This window comes from Hemitrygon akajei, chromosome 7, assembly GCF_048418815.1.
Source record: "Hemitrygon akajei chromosome 7, sHemAka1.3, whole genome shotgun sequence".
Taxonomy (NCBI): domain Eukaryota; kingdom Metazoa; phylum Chordata; class Chondrichthyes; order Myliobatiformes; family Dasyatidae; genus Hemitrygon; species Hemitrygon akajei.
The window spans coordinates 33,813,557-33,834,388 of NC_133130.1; the positions used below are offsets into that span (position 1 = coordinate 33,813,557).

General features: G+C 41.3%; 1 protein-coding gene across 9 annotated transcripts in view; it reads right to left on the reverse strand.

Moving 5' to 3' along the window:
- LOC140730333 (CAP-Gly domain-containing linker protein 4) overlaps positions 1 to 20,832 on the reverse strand; it is a 331,198-nt gene that overhangs the window by 31,067 nt on the left and 279,299 nt on the right. For all 9 annotated transcript variants that reach the window (XM_073050611.1, XM_073050610.1, XM_073050608.1 and 6 more), the window contains one exon: positions 8,457 to 8,532. In XM_073050611.1, coding sequence (XP_072906712.1) covers positions 8,457 to 8,532 — 76 coding nt within the window. The remainder of the gene's footprint in view (positions 1 to 8,456; positions 8,533 to 20,832) is intronic.

The window sequence follows — 20,832 nt, forward strand, 5'->3', positions numbered from 1 at the left end:
CTGTGCCACCAGCTGACCAGAACGGCAGGGGGGTGGGGGGTCAGGGTGAATCTTACTAAGAAAACTTTAAGCCAAATACAAAGTTAAACACTCAACACAGTGTCAACTGCAATGATTTAAAATGACGGACAGCGTCAGGATCCGACTTAAAATGGCGGACAGCGTTCTCCTTCCTCGGTTCGTAAGTACAAATTGTCTGTAAGTCGGACGCTAGTAACGTGGGGACTACCTGTACCATAAATCAGCGAGTTGTCTTGTTATGTCTCCAGTTCTGTTGTGAAAAGGATACCTCTTTTTCCCTTTATCAGGGAGAGAGAGAATTGTTGGATGAATAGAAACATAGAAACGTAGAAAATAGGTGCAGGAGTAGGCCATTCGGCCCTTTGAGCCTGCACCGCCATTCAGTATGATCATGGCTGATCATCCAACTCCGAACCCTGTACCTACTTTCTCTCCATACCCCCTGATCCCTTTAGCCACAAGCGCCATATCTAGCTTACAATGATTAGAACTTACAATAACTTAGAATGATTATTTTTGTTGTACTGGAGATAGTGGTCTTTATTAAAGGCTTGCTATTTCATTCTTGGTGGACGGAGGGAGCTGATTTTTTTTGCGGAAGTGGGTGGGTGTGGAGGAAGGTTGTTGCTATGTTGCTCTTGTGCGTGGGAGGGTGGAGTAGGGGAGCTTTGGGGCACTCGTCTGTTTTCGTGGATGTCTGTGAAGAACAAGAATTTCAGAGTGTATATTGCATACATTTCCCTGATGTTAAATGGAACTACTGAACATCAGGATACTCTGTATCAACTACAGATCGGTACTCAACTATAATCCCCACCAAACTAATCAATAAGCTCCAAGACATTGGCCTGAATACCTCATGTGCACTTGGATCCTCGATTTCCTCCACTTCCAGACCCCAGTCAGTTTGGATCGGCAACATCTCTTCCACAATCTCCATCAACACAGGTGCACCAGAAGACTGTGTGCTTGGCCCCCTGCCCTACTCACTTTACACTTATGACTGTCTGTATGAGTACCATTCTAGTGCCATATTTAAGTTTGCTGACAACACCACTGTCATTGACCAAATCAAAGGTGGTGATGGATTAACATATAGGAGGGGAATTGAAAACCTGGCTGAGTAGTGCCACCACAACCTCTCAATTAATAATTAGCCAGGGCATCAAAGGGTATGGGGAGAAGGCAAGGGAGTGGGGATGACCGGAAGAATTGGATCAGCCCATGACTGAATGGCCTACTTCTGCTCCTATATCTTATGGACTTAATGTCATCAAGACCAAGGAGTTGATTATTGACTTCAGAAGAAGGAAGACAGAGGTTCTTGAGCTAGTCCTCATCAGGGGATGAAAGGAGGACAGGATCAGCAACTTCAAAATTGCTTGGTGTTATCATTTCAGAGGACCTGTTCCAGGCCCAGCATGTAAGTGCAATTATGAAGAAGGCAAGGCAGCACCCCTGCTTCCTTTGAAGTTTGCAAAGATGTGGCATGACATGCAAAGCTTTGACAAACTTCTAGATAATTTGTGGTTGAGTATATTGACTGGTTACATCAGAGCCTGGAATGGAAATATCAAGCCGCTTATTGGAAAATCCTACAAAAAGTACTGGATTTGATCCACTCTATCATGGGTAAAGCTTCCCCTCCATTCTGCACATCAACATGAAGTGCTGTGGCAGCAAAAGAGCATCCATTATCAGGGACCCCCAGCACTCAGGTCATGCTCTCTTTAATGCTGCCATCAGGAAGAAGATACAGGAGCCTCAGGACTCGCATTTCCAGGTTCAGGAACTGTTATTACCCCTCAACCATCAGGCTTTTAAACCAGTAGGGATAACTTCATTCAACTTCACTTGCCCCATGACTGAACTGTTCCCACAACCTATGTACTCACTTTCAAGGATTCTTCATGTCATGTTCTCATTATTTATTGCTTATATATTATTATTATCTTTCTCTTTTGTATTTGTAGTTTATTGTCTTTTGCACATCGGTTATTTGTCCGCCTTATTGGGTGCAGTCTTTCATTGATTATATTATGATTTTTTTGGATTACCATAAGAAAACAAATTTCAAGGTTGTATATAGTGACATATATATACTTTGATAATAAATTAATTTTGAACTTTGAAAAGATTATTCTACTTTTAATTCCCAACTGCCTCTCAAAGTCTCTGAAGTTTCACTGGTACTGCCAGAAAAAGTTCTAGTCCATACTACTAGTTTGTTTTTTACACTATGGATACAGTCCAGGAGTTGCACCAGAGTTTTCAAAAGAGAAATTTTAGATCTCAGTGTGCTGAAATAAATTACCTAAATTGCCTCCTGCTGCAAAAATCTGAAATTGTGTCGAGAAATTGAGGAACAGAAATTACAGAAAAAATGATTAATAAATGAGCAGACAAAAAATAGGCAAATTTTGAAAGGAAAAAGAAACCAAGGGTGCAAACTGAAAAGTAATGGAGGCAACAGACAAAAGCCTAATACTAACATAAATAATTCATGAAGTGTGTTTAAACCCTGAATATGAAGTTAATGTTCAAATATAAATCAAACACTTTATATTAATTCATTCTTCCTGTAAGTCTAATGTACCTTATCATACTCTATTCTATTATGTTGCTATTACCTTACTGTTATAACACAACAATTCTTCCAATTCTAGTGCCCAGAAGTTATTTGCATAGAGCTGTTGCATCCCCAGTGTAATGCTACTGAAAAATATACTTTGTAACTATGGAAATTCAACCAGGTACTTCAGGGTACAATTCACCCCTACAATCCTGGAATATTGTAAGGAAACATGACCAAAGTGTCCCAAAATACTCCCATGTTAACGTGCCTTTGGGCAAACTCTAGCCGAGATTTCACATATGGTTTTTTTTAACAATGGGTCTCTCTTTGTCACTGTCCCATAAAGCTGAGACTGGTAATGCACCAGGTCAACAGTTGTATGCACAGTCTCTCCCATCTTAGCCACTGAAGCTTGTAACTCGTCCAGAGTTGGTATTGGTGTCTTGGTGGCCTTCTACAGCAGTGGATTAGGCTGCCTACAAGGTACAGAACCTATAAGAAGTATTCACCCCGCCCCCTTGGATGTTTTCATGTTTTACATGTTTTACAACATTGAACTGTAGATTTAATTTGGCTTTTTTGACACCGATCAACGGAAAGGACTCTTTTGTGTCAAAGTGAAAATAAATTTCCACACATTGGTCTAAATTTATTACAATTATTAAACACAAAATAGTTGCATAATTATTTACCCCTTTCAAGTCAGTTTTTAGTAGATGCACCTTTGGCAGCAAGTACAGCCTTGAATCTGTGTGGATAGGCTCCATCAGCTTTGCATATCTGGACAGTGCAATTTTCCCCACTCTTCTTTACAAAGCTGCTGAAGCTCTGTCAGACTGCATGGGGATTGTGAGTAAACATACCTTTGAGTCCAGCTACAAATTCTCAATTAGATTAAGGTCTGGACTCTGACTTGGCCACTCCAGGACATTAACTTTGTTGTTTTTAAGCCATTCCTGTGTAGCTTTGGCTTTATGCTTGGGTCATTCTCTTGCTGGAAAAAAATCTTCTCCCAAGTTGCACTTCTCTTGCAGACTGCATCAGGTTTTCCTTCAAGATTTCCCTGTATTTTGCTGCATTCATTTTACCCTGTTCAAGCCTTCTGGGGTCTACTGCAGTGAAGCATCCCAATAGCATGATGCAGCCACCACTATGCTTCATGATAGGGATGGTGAGTTTTTGATGGCGTGACGGCATAGCATTTAGACTGATTTAGGCCAAAAAGCTCAATTTAGGTTTCATCAGAATGTGGAACCCTCTTCCAACTGACTTCAGAGTCTGCCACATGCCTTTGGGCAAACTTTAGCCGAGATTTCACGTGTGTGTTTTTTCAACAATGGCTCTCTCTTTGTCACTGCCCCATAAAGCTGAGACTGGTAATGCACCAGGACAACAGTTGTATGCACAGTCTCTCCCATCTTAGCCACAGAAGCTTGTAACTCCTCCAGAGTTGGTATTGGTGTCTTGGTGGCCTCCCTCACTAGTGCCCTTCTTGCACGGTCACTTGGTCTATAAGGACAGCCTGCTCTAAGCAGATTTACAGCTGTGCCATTTTCTTTCCATTTCTTGATGATTGACTTAACTGTACTCCAAGTGATATTTAGTAACTTGGAAATTTTCTTGTATCTGTCTCCTAACTTGTGCTTTTCAATAACCTTTTGCGGATTTGCTTGGAGTGTTCTTTTGTCTTCATGGTGTAATTTTTGCCAGGAAACTGACTCGGCACCAGTTCGTCCTTCCAGATACAGGTGTATTTTTACTACAATCACCTTGACAGCACACAAGTCTCCAAAAACAGATAGATCTCCATTTAACTAATTACATGACATCGAAAACTAATTGGCTGCATCAGTGATGATTTGGTGTGTCATATTAAGGGGGGGGGAAGAGTTGAATACTTGTGCAATCAATTATTTTGTGTTTTATATTTGTAATTAATTTAGATCACTTTGCAGAGATCTGTTCTCACTTTGACACGGAAGAGTCTTTTTCAGTTGATCAGTGTCAAAAAAGTCAAATTAAATCCATTGTGATTCAATGCTGTAAAACAATTAAACATGAAATATTTCAAACACGAATACTTTTCATGGGCACTGGAGATGAAAGGTTTCCATCATTCCTTGCCTTTAATTTTGCATTGGAGTTCTCTTTGTAGTCATAGACTGGGTGTTCCTGTGCTTGGATAGCAATAGGAAATTTGAAATTGATGCCTTCTTTTCACCACTACATGGCGAAAGGATTAGAGGGATTTGCGTTCAGTAGTTAGAAAATAAGGACTGCGAGAAACAGAGCAGGGAAGTTCGAAGATACTCAGAATGAGTATACCAGAGGGTGAAATCACAGAGTTGCTGGGTTGCAGGGTCAAGGCAAGTGATTGTAGGACTGGACGACAGCAGATTGATGGAGCTGCCAGGAAACTTATGTGATTTGAGAAGCCACGTTTAATGCAACTGTCTCAGGGAGGCCCCCTGCTGGACCCCCTGCAGTTTGCTTATTGGGCAAATAGTCAACATGGGACAGCATTACATTCTACAACACCTCGACAACCCAGGAACTTCTGTGAGGGTCCTGTTTGTTGACTTCAGCTCGGCGTTTAACACCATCATCCCAGAAATCCTCCACTCCAAACTCACCCAGCTTACTGTCTCCCCCGCCATCTGTCAGTGGATCACAAGCTTCCTGACTGACAAGGTGCAGCAAGTGAGGCTGGGGAGCATCATCTCTAGCACCCGGATAATCAGTCCCGGTGCCCCCCAGGGATGTGTGATCTCCCCACTGCTCTTCTCCCTTTACACTAATGACTGCACCTCACAGGATCCATCTCTTAAATTCCTGAAGTTTGCAGACGACACAACTGTCATTGGCCTTACCCGAGACGGTGATACAGACAGGAGGTGGAACGGCTGGCCCTCTGGTGTGGTCAGAACAGTCTGGAGCTAAATACGCTCAAGACTGTGGAGATGACAGTGGACTACAGGAGGAGCCCCCCAATACTCCCCCCACTCTCTATACTCAACAGTATTGTGTCTGCTGTGGAGACCTTCAGATTTCTGGGTGTCACAATCTCCCAGGACCTGAAGTGGACACCCAACGCGGACACTCTTATCAAAAAGGCTCAGCAGAGGTTGTATTTCCTACGTCAACTCAGGAAGTACAACCTGCCTCAGGAGCTGCTGATTCAATTCTACTCAGGAATAATCCAGTCTGTTCTCTGTTCGTCCATCACTGTCTGGTTTGGATCAGCTACCAACAAGACAAGAATAGACTCCAAAGAACTGTCAGGGCTGCGGAAAGGATTACTGGTATGAAGCTGCCCTCAATCCAGGACTTACATGCATCTAGAGTCAGGAAGTGAGCAAGCAGCATTATTGTAGACCCATCACACCCTGGACATCACCTGTTCCAACTCCTTCCTTCTGGTACGCACTTTAGATCACTGTATGCCAGGACAAATAGGTACAAGAACAGTTTCTTTCCGTATGCCATCAGTCTTATGAACACTTGAATTTTAGTCTATTGTAAATCAAGTCCATCTGTACATTCAATGAGGTGGACCTCATTGTATATAGTTTATGATTATTTGCACTATTGTTTTTGTTTGCTTTTAATTCTGTACAGAGAGAGCTCAGGGAAACCGGCATCAGTGTGTCCTCATACTTGGCGATAATAAAGGATTCTGATTCTGATAAGTATCTTACATGTCATGCATGCTTCACAGCTGAGTGGTATGAGACTAAATCATCCTTAGAATAATTGATCACAGGTGCCCCAGTACACTGTGATCCCTGATACCCTGCAATGCTCCAAAGGAAGTGCTACACAGAAAGGAACATCATTACGTGTGCACTGAAGGCAGGTCAAGTTTGGGATACAAAGTGCCTACTGTTTGGAAATGCCCATCAAATTTTCTGCATTACACAATACAATCTGGGAACAATCCTTCATTAAAAGACTAATTTTCATTTGAATAATGCTGAAAAAGGAATACACTGCCATTGAATTTTCAGGCATTCTGAATAACATTGTTAACTGCAGGCATCTAATTTCATTTGACATTTTCGCTACTAATTGGTTGCTAGGACAGATTTTGCATATTAAAGTATATGTCATCTTCAACTATTTTTAATCCAAGTATTTTGAATGACATAATTAATTAATTCATTAAAGCTAAAATTATAAATACTTAAAAGTAAATTACATAATGGCTAATACATAAAAGTGAACATTGAAAAACACCTGATCCATACTTAGCAAACAGACCTTCGGTTCTTTTGGATGATCCAGTGCCGTGAATGAAGAATTATATCACCGAAATCTCACCTATTTCTACCCTAACTTTCCACACTCCTCTCTCCACCTCTCATAAACATGCTTTAATTCTGAAAGCAACAGCCATTCCTTTACTGACAAGTAAACACAATGAATTCCTCTTTAATATCCCAAGCCCCTTCCTATCCAAATTCTACTGTCAATTCTATTTCATGAGCCTTTTGGAGGTTTGTTATGGAAAAAAGTCTATCATTCAATATTGAAGTTAAATGCAGTTTAACTTTAAATGAAGTTGAAATTCTTATATGTCATGGAGAAATTATCAGGAACAATAATTTACACAGGCTTCTGCACTCAATTGACTTAGTACCAATAACTAGATGCTCTGCAAATGAATGGAAATTGAAGAAGCTTATGTAACAACAAATTGTCCAGCTGCAATGGGATGAAGATGGACATAATGAGTCACCAAAGGAATTCAACTCTGTCTGAGGCATGGCTATAATGAGGTCTGAAGTCAAGTAATCCTGGGTATCAATTGTCAGGTTACTGAATAATGATCATGAAAACACTGTTGATAAATCCTTCCACTGTTTTAATGATGACTGAGAATGGATTAATTGGGTGCAAATAGCTGGAGTGGATTCATTTGGCTTCTTGTATCACCCTGGTCCACTCCTCAAATCCAAAAAGCAAACCACTTCTCTCAATAGCCTCAAATGCAAGAACATTATGGCAACCTATCCCTTTCCACCATTTAGAACCCAAACAGTTTTATCAGGTGAAATTGTAATTCAGTTGCGTATCTTCCAACTTAATGAATGTTATTCATTACTCTCTTTCTGCATTACATTGGAGGAACCAAACACCGAATTATAAATGTTTTGCAAAATATCTCTCTTCAGTCTGCAGGAGCTACCATGAACTTCCAAGTGCCTATCACTTTAATTCTCACACACTCACACTCACTGTGGTTTCCTGTGTTTTTCCAGTGAAATCCAAAGTAAGTTTGAAGAAAATCATTTGATCTTTTATTGGTATGCATGCTTTTAAGACTCAAGGTTAAATTCAGTTAATTCAGGTCACTCACTTTCTCTGACTGTATCAGAACTGGCCAGTTCTGCAGCAAGTAATCCAAATACTAATTCAAATTTGCATGTTTCGCTGACTTTCTCTCTGCCTCTGCCTCCACAACACCTCCCCACCTACCTTCCTCACACTCCACTCACCCCTGCCCCTACCATAATAACTTCATAAATCTGTTAAATAGCTTAATCAACTGCTTATCATCATGGCAATCCTAGACCCACGTCATAAATATTCCCTTTGCCTATCCATCCCCCTTCCATATTTTATTAAAAACTATTCATTACTCTCTGCATTTTCACCTTCCTGCCACATTTAATTCATGCACACTGAATGTATCACAAGATATGAAGACCAATGTCAAATATTGTTTAATTAGAAGAAGCATATTGAATATCAACCAACACGAAAACCTGTCCCATGGAATGGGAGAACCAATAATCACCATCATTGTATGATGTGCTGTTTTCAGTTACCAATAGGAATCTCCAGGATCAAACATTACCTGCTTGAAGCGTTTTTTCGTTTCATCTCCCCTGGCGATGGAAGAGCAGATGGGGTGCTGTAACTTCGATGGAAACCTATACAGCAGGAACAATAAGGAAAAGATTTTTTTAAATCGTCATCGTTTTTCTTAAAGCTTAGAGTGAAGTTTCAAAATAATTTAATCCTATATAGAGTGAACATATAGGGAAATAATTATCAAACAATGTCCTCAAAATGCAAAATATTTCCATAGAATTAAAAACAAGTCTGTTGTTGCTTCAAAAACCTAGGCTTAATTTGTTCCCTTCAGAGGGGTGGGTACATATTGGCTTACTAATTCCCATTTAAACATTAGACATAGGAGCAGAATTAGACCATTTAGTGCATCGAGTCTGCTCCATGGCTGATCCATTTTTTCTCTCTGCCCCAATCTCCTGCCTTCTCCCCATATTGTTTCAAACGCTGACCAATCAAGAATCTATCAACCTCTACCTTAAATATACATGCAGACTTGGCCTCCACAGCTGTCTGTGGCAAAGAGTTCCATAGATTCACCATACTCTGGCTGAAGGAAGTCCTCCTCACCTCCATTCTAAAAGGATACCCCTCTATTCAGAGGCTGTGTCCTCTGGTCCTAGAGTCTCCCACCATAGGAAATATCCTCTCCACTCCCACTCTATCAAGGCCTTTCACCCTTCGATAGGTTTCAATGAGGTGGATCCCTCATTCTTCTGAATTCTAGTGAATACAGGCCCAGAGCCATCAAACACTCTTCATATGACAATAAGTAAACATGATATAAGAGTCCTTTAAAGGCATGCAAACAATTAAAATATTAGAAACTTTTGCAGGCCCATTACTTATTTCAGCCCAGCAATATATTGGCATCAAACCAGTTGATAGAGAAACAGTACATGGCTCATTCACTTAATTTTCTAATAACTTTATTGATGCATTCAAGATAGCAAAGTGGCAGAGCTACCAACCCAAGAAAAGAATATGCAAATTAACCAATCCAGACTTTAAACAAAACTATTGGCCATAATTCCTGCTTGTCAGTGCCATTAAGTATACAGAAATATTACTCATACCTTCTGAAACAGCATGGGGGTTTAAACTTCCAAGCACCAGGAATCCAGAATAATGCTAAGAAAATGTTAATGACCTCATCAGAGCCAACTATAGATATTCTCTCCTTTTCCTCCTTTCTCATCTTCTTAACATTCTCCCAACTAGCCCTTTGTAGTTCACTCTAGTTAAGAGCAGTTCTACCTTAGCATCTTGTGTTGTAGCTACCCAATTCTCCTCAAAGCAATTACTTACAATAAGACTGGATCAATTCCTACTTAAAAGTGTAACTAGTCTAAAATTCTCACAACCAATTGTTACTTCAACAAATTCCATTGCTTCAGTTTCTTCACTCTGCACAACCATTTCAAAATCCATCACTTCTTTAGGAGTTTTATCATCCATCTTAATTCCCTTTCCTTACATTGACATCCTTCTTTCAATTGAACACTGAGATTATTTAATGTGAGCAGCAAGTTATTCTGGTCCTCATTATAATTGAGAACAAAGAAAACCTCAATTCAAGTTCAGTTACTGCTGAACAAATTTAACAGAAAAAAGTAAAATTTAATTTATACTAAACTTTTTATCACAGCTATTACTATTAAGTCTGATTTAGCTCAAAGGAACTAAAGATATTTTATCAAGATTTCTACTATTATTTGGCTCTGCAGTCCACTGTTAAGAATACCTAATGTACTCTAACAGTGTAATAAATCACTGTCAATTTAGCGGAGTCTCAAAACGTGTATCAAATAGAAAAATGGAGTATCCTTACAAACATCACCCTGTGAAATGAATGTTGAAAAGGAATCTCATGATCTTTTCCTCCACTGGGTAGTCTAAATGTGGGACGAACCAAGGAATATAAAGAAATGTCTCATTCAGTTAACCAATATATTGCAAGGAAAACCAATACACTGCTCATTGGTTAATGCACATTTAAATAAATGCATAATATATCGAATGTTTTTACAATTAAATAATAGTCAGGTTAGAAGTACTGTCTGTCCCCAACTTTTGTAACATACTGTATTTCATTTATTCACCTAAATGCAGATTGTTCTTTTATCAGCTTCTTGCCAGAATAGAACAAAAGTTCACACATTTCAGTGCAACAGTCATTATAATCCAGACACTCGTGCTTATCCATGGGCATAACAAGTCTGAATGATTGCATAAGTAAGATCAATCTAGCATGCTCTGGCTAATTGCTGGAGAAATGGGCAGTGACACATATTATACAGTCCAACTCTTTTGAAAGTATCTACAGTATCTCAAGAGCGAATAAATCGACAACTAGATGATGATGTCTTTAAATTTCAGTCCTTCAAGTGGTACTTCAAACACTATTGGCCTTACATCTAAGATGCATTCTTTTTAGAGTGTTTTTCTTTTAGTACCAAAGTCATATAAACAGCTGATCTGTTTCAAACTACTGAATTTCCTCCATTTGTGACGTGTCTTTGGCTTATGCTTATTTGGCTTAAGCCAATAAACAAATTGGCTTATGCTGATTTAAAAAGCAAGTAGGACCTGTTGGGGCTTTCCACAATGCTTGAGATTGTGCATGCCGTTACTTGTGGTGAGAACGCCAGATTTTAAAAAGCAAGAGGAGCCTGCTGGAGTTTTTAATCCCTTGGATTATCAGGCACTTGGCAAGAAGCAATAAAAAGTAGTGAGGTTTAGTTGGACTGACCATTGTGGGAGTGCCACTGTATCAATGGACAGAGTTAAGAGTGGGGAACTGAGGCTTTGACTCATGAGGCTTCTGTGCTGTGGCTATCTTGAGGTTGCTGTCACGTTTCTGTGTTTTTTCTTTATTAATACCTAGCTAGAGTAGTGAGAATGGTTCCAAGGGAAGTGGTGTGCTCCTCTTGCAGGATGTGGAAGATCTGGTAGTCTTCCATATGCAATCTGTGACAGTATCATACATGCAGAAAGGGAGGATGTCATGACGGATCATCTACTGAGTTAGTGTGAGTGTAAGTCAGAAACAGGAAGGGAGTAGATTGGAAGGCAGGATTTGGAACGGTGCAAAAATTACAGGGTTGTTGTCATGGGTGACTTCAGTTTCCCTAAAATTGATTGGCACCTCCTTAGTGCAAAAAGTGTACATTGGGATGGAATTTGTTAGATGTGCCCAGGAAGGATTCCTGACACAATATGTAGACAGGCTGACTAGACCCTTAACCCATGTCCTCTGGTTTTTTTCTCCCCTAGCCTCAGTGGAAAAAGCCTGCTTGCACTCACTCTATCTATACCCATCATAATTTTATATACCTCTATCAATCTCCCCTCATTCTTCTATGCTGCAGGGAATAAAGTCCTAACCTATTCAACCTTCCTCTGTAACTCAGTTTTTCAAGTCCCAGCAATAACCATAGCCATGGGCAGGGATAGGAGCAGATAGGTATCAAAAAGTATTTAATTCTGGGAGGACAAACTACGATTTGGCAGGAACTTGGGAGCATAACTTGGGAACAGGTATACTCAAGGTAATACACAACAGAAATGTTGAGGTTGTTTTGGATTCTGGATAGCTTTTTTCCACTGAGGGAGGGAAAGAATGTAGGGTGAAGGAATCATGATTGACAAGAGATATGAAATATCTAGTCAAGAGGAAGTAAAAAGCATACTTAAGGTTTAAGAAGCAAGGATCAGACAGGGCTGTGGAGAGTTATAAGGTAGCCAAGAGGGACTTAGGAGAACTAGAAAGGAACATGAGAAAGCCTTGGGAAATAGGATTAGGGAAAACCCCAAGCCATTCTACACATATGTGAAGAACAGAAGAATGACTAGAGTGGGGGGTAGGATGAATCATGGAAAAAAGAGGAAACATGGTTGGTGTCTGAGGATATTAAGTATTCTTAATGAATACTTCCCTTGAATATACACCAGTGAGAGGAACCTTCATGAAAGTGAGGACGTGGTTAAACAGGCTGAAATGCTGGAAAATGTTGACATTAAGAAAGAGGATATGCTGAAACATTTGAAAGAGGACATCCCAGGGCCAGATAGGATATACAGTATCCAAGTTCCTATGGGAAGCACAAGAAGAGACTGCTGCATCTTTGGTGATGATTTTTGCATTCTCATTAGCCACAGGAATAGCACCACAAGATTAGAGGTAGGCAAATGTTATTCCTTTGATCAACAAAGATAACAGGGATTATCCTCAGAGTTATACACTACTGAGTCAGTGGTGGGAAAACTAGTGGAGAGGGTTCTTTGAGATAGGAATTATGAGCATATGGAGAAGCACAGTCTATATGGCTTTGTGAGGGACAGGTAGTGCCTTACGAGCCTGATTGAATTCTTTGAGGAAGTTACAAAACAAATTAATGAAAATAGAGCAATGCATGTGATGTATATGGGTGTTAGTAAAGCATTTGACAAGGTTCCCCATGGTAGGTCAGGAGCCATGGGCTCCAGGAAATTTTGGCTGTATGGATTCAGAATTGGCTTGCCCACAGAAAGCAGAAGGTGGTAGCAGATGGACTATATTCTGCCTGGAGATTAATGACCAGTGGTGTTCTGCAGAGATCTGTTCGGGGATTCCTACTCTTTGTGATTTCTATAAATGACTTGAATGAGGAAGTGGAAGGGTGGTTTAGTATGTTTGCAGATGACTTGAAGGTTGGTGGAGTTATGGATAGTGCAAAAGATTATCGAATGTTACAATGGGACATTGATAGGATGCAGACCTGGGCAGAGAAGTGACTGATGGAGTTCAATCTAGGAAAAAGTGAAGTGATATACTTTGGTAGTCAAACTTGAAGGCAGAATACAAGGTTTATCTTAGGACTCTTAGCAGTGTGGAGAAACAGAGGGATCCTGGGGTCTATGTCTATAAACCCCCTAAAATTACCACACAAATTGATGGTTAAGAAGATGCATGGAGTGTTGGCCTTCATTAATCAGGGAATTGAGTTCAAGAGCCATAAGGTAATGTTGCAGCTCTATAAAATTCTGGTGAGACCACACTTGGAGTATTCTGTTCAGTTCTGGTTACCTCATTATAGGAAAGCTGTGGAAGATTTGAAGAGCATGCAGAGGAGATTTACCAGTATACTGCCTGGATTAGAGAGTGTCTTATGAGGATAAGTTGAGTGAGCTGAAGATTTTCTCTTTAGAGCAAGGGAGGATGAGAGACAACTTGATAGAGGTGTATAAGGTGATAAGAGGTGTAAATCAAGTGGATGGCAAGAGACTTTTTCCCAGAATGGAAATGGCTAATACAAGAAGGCATGTCAAGTCACTTTTATTGTCATTTCAACCATAACTGCTGGTACAGTACATAGTAAAAATGAGACAACTTTTTCAGGACCATGGTGTTACATGACACAGTACAAAAACCAGACTGAACTACGTAAAAAAACAACACAGAGAAAGCTACACTAGACTACAGATCTACACAGGACTGCGTAAAGTGCACAAAAACAGTGCAGGCATTACAATAAATAATGAACAGGACAATAGGGCAAGGTGTCAGTCCAGGCTCTGGGTATTGAGGAGTCTGATAGCTTGGGGGAAGAAACTGTTACATAGTCTGGTCGTGAGAGCCTGAATGCCTCGAAGCCTTTTCCCAGAGGGCAGGAGGGAGGAGAGATTGTATGAAGGGTGCATGGGGTCCTTCATAATGCTGTTTTCTTTGCGGATGCAGCATGTAGTGTAAATGTCAGTGATGGTGGGAAGAGAGACCCCGATGATCTTCTCAGCTGACCTCACTATCCGCTGCAGAGTCTTGCGATCCGAGATGGTGCAATTTCCGAACCAGGCAGTGATGCAGCTGCTCAGGATGCTCTCAATACAACCCCTGTAGAATGTGATGAGGATGGGGGTGGGAGATGGACTTTCCACAGCCTTCGCAGAAAGTAAAGATGCTGCTAGGCTTTCTTTGCTATGGAGCTGGTGTTGAGTGAGCAGGTGAGATTCTCCGCCAGGTGAACACCAAGAAATTTGGCGCTGTTAATGATCTCTACCAAGGAGCCGTCGATGTTCAGCGGGGAGTGGTCGCTCCATGCCCTCCTGAAGTCAACCACCATCTCCTTTATTTTGTTCATATTAAGACAGGTTGTTGGCTCTGCACCAGTCCGTTAGCTGCTGCACCTCCTCTCTGTAAGCTGACTCGTCGTTCTTGCTGATGAGACCCACCACGGCCATGTCATTGGCAAACTTGATGATGTGGTTCGAGCTGTGTGTTGCAGCACAGTCGTGGGTCAGCAGAGTGAACAGCAGAGGACTGAGCACACAGCCCTGTGGGGTCCCCATGCTCAGTGTGATGTCATTGGAGATGCTGCCCCTGATCCGGACTGACTGAGGTCTCCCAGTCAGGAAATCTAGGATCCAGTTGCAGAGAGAGGTGTTCAGGCCCAGTAGGCTCAGCTTTCCAATCAGTTTCTGAGGGATGATTGTGTTGAATGCTGAACTGAAGTCTACGAACAGCATCTGAACGGTATGTGTCTTTTTTGTCCAGGTGGGTTAGGGCCAGGTGGAGGGTGGTGGCAATGGCGTCATCTGTTGAGCGGCTGGGACGGTAAGCAAACTGCAGGGGTTCCAGTGAGGGGGGCAGCAGGGTCTTGACGAGCCTTTCAAAACACTTCATGATGATGGATGTAAGTGCAATGGGACAGTAGTCATTTAGGCAGGACACTGAAGACTTCTTCGGCACGGGGACGATGGTGGTGGCCTTGAAGCACATTGGAATGGTGGCGCTGCTCAGGGAGATGTTGAAGCTGTCAGTGAGACCATCTGCTAGCTGGTCTGCACATCCTCTGAGCACTCTACCAGGGATGTTGTCTGGTCCAGCTGCCTTCCGTGCTGGGTTCTTCTCACATCGGCCACGGTGAGACACAGCACCTGGTCATTTGTAGGAGGGGTGGACTTCCTTGCCGCCATGTCATTTTCAGTCTCAAACTGGGCATAGAAGTTATTCAGCGCATCTGGGAGGGAGGCATCATCTGCACAGTCAGGTGATGTCCTGGATGCCCTTCCAAATGCACACACACACACACTTTAAGGTGATGGGATTAAAGCATAGTTGGGATATCAGAGGCATGTCTTTTTTTTACACAGAGAGTGAAATGTGCTGTCAGGGTGGCGGTAGAGGCAGATACATTCAGGACACTTAAACAGGCACATTGATGAAAAAAATGGAGGACTATGTTGGTTAGAAGAGTTGGATTGATGTTGGAGTAGTTTAAAAGGTCGGCAAACATTTTGGGCCACAAGAGCCTTTACATTGCTGTACTATTTTATGTTCTATTTTCAATGTCCTATGTGTTCTATGCTTCATGTTCAGAATGTGAGACACAAACAGGATGAAGCCAGCTATAAATAATGCATATCAAAAAAGCTACAGATGTTAGAAATCTGAAAGAATAACAGAAAATAATCAAAATATTAAGCCATTTAGGCAGCATTTGTGGAAATTTCATATTTCAGGTTGAAAACCCTCCATCAGATACTATTTTGCCCAGTAGTATTGTCAGCCACAAATAAGTTGTATCGTCATCTTACTTCCAAACAAGAAGTACCAATATTACTGAAGATATTCATATAGCTAATCTCATAATTCAATTTTGGTTAACTGTACAGGACTATGTTCCTGGATATAGAAGTCTACAGCTTGTACAGTCATCACAATAGTATTATTACATTGGAGCCCTCATCTTTCAAGCTTTTCTCATTCACTAACATCCAACTCTAGGTAAGGACATGTTCGGCACAGCTTTGCCGAAGGGCTTGTATTGTGCTGTAGGTTTTCAATGTTCCTACGTCTAACTCAGAAATACTGGAACATTCAACCAAAGAGCCTGTTAGACTTTTCAATACCTCAGTATCTTTTCTATCTGCCTGCTTTGTTTCTTAAATGTAATTATGAATTTTCCAACGGATTTAGCCTCTGCAGCTTTTTCCAATACTTCTCTATGAACCATTACAATTAATTTTAAGGTCATAGTGCCCTGATTAGGACTTCAAGAGCAAAAAGGTTGCAGATGCTAAATATATGTAATAAAATATAATAAAATATAAAACACTGGATACATTTAGCAGGTCAGGCAGCATCTATGAAGTAAGAAAGAGAAGGTAACATTTCAGATCAATGACATTTCATTGATCCTGATCAAATATTATCACCAAGTTCTCTACCAGGATGATAATTCATCTTGTTCTATTTCTAAGGTAACCAGTTTTGGAGAAATGATGGAAGTGAAACTGCAGGTTGGTATAATAGGTACTGAAGTACTGAGTTTGTCAGGAAGGAATGTGCATGCAAACGTAAGGCTATACTTTCTATTCGAATTAGAGCCAGGAATAAGGGTAACAAGGACAAAACTGAAAGCTCTTTTTCTAAATGCACTGAGGATTCTTAACAAGGTGGAAGAATTAATAATGCAAATAGAAATAAATGTATACAAGCTAATAGCCAATACAGCAATAGAGCGGCAAAGTGACTAAAGCTGGAAAACAATATTCCAGTACAGTATATTTTCATAAAGGAATTGCAAAATGGAAGGGGAGGTGAGGCAGCCTTGATATTAAATAATTGGGGAAAGAACCTTTGTTCAAAAAATTAATAAGTCAAAACAGTTTGAGCTAAGCAACTACAACGAGCAGAATATGACTTGGACTTGCAAAAAGTAGTAGTAATACAGCAATATTGGAGTGGGAGGATCTAAGGATAGTGCCAAATGTTTTTGTGGACCTGGCCAACTTCTTCCAATTCATCTGCAAAACAGTTTAACTTTCCTGTTCTCAAGTCCCTTTATTCCTTTTCAAGGTGTCTGGGGTCCTGTTGGGGTCCATGATCCACAGCTGTGCTCAAACTAAGTTCTTCACAGACACTGCCTTCACACTCCTTGGAACTCGTCAATCAGCCTGCGTTTCGGGATCTTCACAAGCGGCTTGGAAGACATACGTCTTTGGGGTGAAGCTCTGTGCCTGTGGACGACCCAATTCCTTGCTGAAGTCACTGACTGAAGCATCACGGGAGATCGAAACATCAAGTCAGTGGGCTCAACTGTCAGAGACCTCTGAACTTGAGTGATCCCTCTCTCTTTCTCGATGGTGAAAGAGAGTTTGCTGATTCTCAAGAGGTTAACATCGAAACAGCGAGCTGTTGGTCTTCCCTCTCGCTGTGGCAGGAATGATCTCTCTCTCCCTTGTTAGTGAGAAAGAGAGAGACTATTGAGATGGACAGTAGCTTTTGATGGAATATAGATCATACACTCTGGGGGCTTGCTATTGCTTGGTAGGTAGTGGGGGGGCTGGTGCTTTTGCTGAAGTAATTGGGGGAAGGGAAAGGTTAATGCTTTGGCTGCTGCTTGTGCATGGGAGGGGGAGAAGGGCATTGGGGTTCTAACATTTTTCTGTCATTCATTCTTCAGGTTTTTTCTCTCTGGTTCGTGGATGTCAGTGAAGAGTAAGGATTTCAGGTTGTATAGTGTATACATTCTCTGATATTAAACTGAACCATTGAACTATTGAATATTATACCTCCGAGAGGTAATGTTGCAGCTATATAGGACCCTGGTCATACCCTACTTGGAGTACTGTGCTCAATTCTGGTTGCCTCACTACAGGAAGGATCTGAAAACCATAGAAAGGGTGCAGATGACATTTACAAGGATGTTGCCTGGATTGGGGAGCATCTTCTCCTTGGAGCGACGGAAGATGCGAGGTGACCTGATAGAGGTGTGTAAGATGATGAGAGGCATTGATCGTGTGGATAGTCAGGGGCTTTTCCCCAGGGCTGAAATGGCTAGCATGAGAGGGCATAGTTTTAAGGTGCTTGGAAGCAGGTACAGAGGAGTTGTCAGGGGTAAGTTTTTTATGCAGAGCGTGGCGAGTGTGTGGAATGGGCTGCCGATGGCAGTGGTGGAGGCGGAAACGATAGGGTCTTTTAAGAGACACCTGGTGGCTACGTGGAGCTTAGAAAAATAGAGGGCTATGGGTAAAGCCTATGTAGTTCTAAGGTAGGGACATGTTCGGTACAGCTTTGTGGGCCGAAGGGCCTGTATTGTGCTGGATGTTTTCTATGTTTCTATTATAAATCGGGAAGCCACTGATTCTTGCAACAGGGACATTGCAGTGATCACAAGAGACTCCAAAGACAGGTAGACTAGGCAAATCAAATTAGAAGGAACAGAGCAGAAGGTGAATTCATGGAGTGTAGAGGAAGTTTTTTTTTAAATCAGTGTGTTGCCCTTAAGGCATTCATTTAGTTTATTATATTTTTGCTTTAGTAATTCGTTTGTAATCGTTTTCTAGTTATAACTTTGTTGAAAGTAAATTCGTTGTCTGTGATATATTGCGGCATGCGATGACGTTACACCCGGTTTCGCCGCGTCTTGTGGGAAAATACCAGTTTGGAGAAACGGGAAGGCAGGGGCTTGTGTGTGCAGGATCAGCACGAGGAAAGTTTCATTCTACGCACTAGAAACATCACAGAAGCAACGCCATAAGTTCATAAGATAATCGATATGTTGAAGTAAAATGTTAACGCTGATTCTGTTAAAAGTAATGGCGGTTGATAAAGTTTATGTGTTTAAAGAGTTGCGGATAGTGTATTTAAAGCAGTTGATGGTGTAGGTAGATTCTGACTGTATGCTGTACTTTAATGTAATATAGTTTGTTGTAGTTTTATTTTTGCAAGTATTTATGATGTAAATGCTATGCCAAGAAGGAAACAAATACTGTATATATTTTGTTTTGTTTTATCAACAGTTTTCACCATATGTTAATGTGGAAGAGTGAACAGTAAACGGTTAATCTTACTGGGATCGCACCTCATTGACTCTGGTTTATACTTGGTGTTTAGTTCAGAGTTTTTACACCTGTGCAAGAACCCTACAGTGAAAAGGTGGCATTACCTGGTGTTTCGACGAGTGGTACGATGGCCACACGCTCAAGTGTCAAATCCTTGCCATCCAGCGCCAGGAGCAGTAGGGCATCAACAAATAAGACTGCCCACGCAAGAGCTAAAGCAGAAATCACCAAGGTGCGAGCATCATACACTGAACAGGAAGCAAAGCTGAAAATGGAAAAGGCTGCCAGTGAAGCCGAAAACCAGTTGGAAAGGGTAAGGATAGAGTCAGAGTTAGAAGTGCTGACGCTACACCGAGAAGCCGAAGCTGCCAGGGTGGAAGCAGAGATATTAGCAAACGCTGAAGAACTGCACGTTCTAGATGAAGTGAAATCTACTTCAGAAAGGACCAGATTGGAACGCACTAGCGAATACGTCCGATCTCAAATGGACCTGAAGACTCGTTCTTCCTCTCCATACTTATCCGCTAACGTCCCATATCATGAGGAGTCAAAGAGAAGTCCAATTGCATCACATCCATCTGTGGAAGATAATTTACCCTTGCAAATTCACAACGAATTCAAGAATGAAAGGGCTGATGACAAATACTTCTCGACACCAAACTTACCAGATTTGGCGAGAGAAGAGGTAAAGGCTGAATTCAGAACAGCAAATTCCATACCAAATGTACACCCTCAGTCATATACCCGCCGACATATTCCCCCAGCCAGTGTGCCACTTGCGATTGAACCCATGGCACAGTATTTAGCACGACGAGATCTCGTCACTTCAGGACTATATCAGTTTGACGATAAGCCTGAAAATTATCATGCATGGTACTCCTCATTCACTAACGCTATCGGTGGAGTCCAGCTCGAAGCAACTCAAGAGTTGGATCTTATGACAAAATGGCTGGGAAAAGAATCATGTGAACAGGTGAGACGCATACGCTCAGTGTACATCAACAACCCCAAGCTAGCCTTACGCAAAGCATGGGAGAGACTTCGGGATTGCTATGCAGCCCCTGAAATTATTGAAACGGCACTGTTTCGACGTCTGGAAAATTTTCCTAAGGTGTCAGCCAAGGACCACACTTAACTAAGTGAGTTCGGAGATCTACTCATGGAGATTGACGGCGCTAAAGAAGACGGCCATTTAACTGGCCTGTCATATCTAGATACTTCATACGGAATTAGACCAATCGTGGACAAACTTCCATTTGGGCTGCAGGAAAGGTGAGTGTCTGTTGGCTCAGAGTACAAGGAAGAGAACGATGGTCAATTTCCTCCCTTTGAGTATTTCACTAGGTTTGTGTGCAAGGAGGCAAAGAAGTGAAACGACCCTAGCTTCATGAGTCAAGGTAGCAGTACAATTCACACCAAGCCAGTCAAATCCACTTTGAATAATCTTAACATCAATAAACCTGTTTCAGTGCGTAAAACTGAAGTCTCTACAACTAACAATGACCCTAGCAAGAATTGTCCATTGCACAACAAACCCCACCCCCTCAAAAATG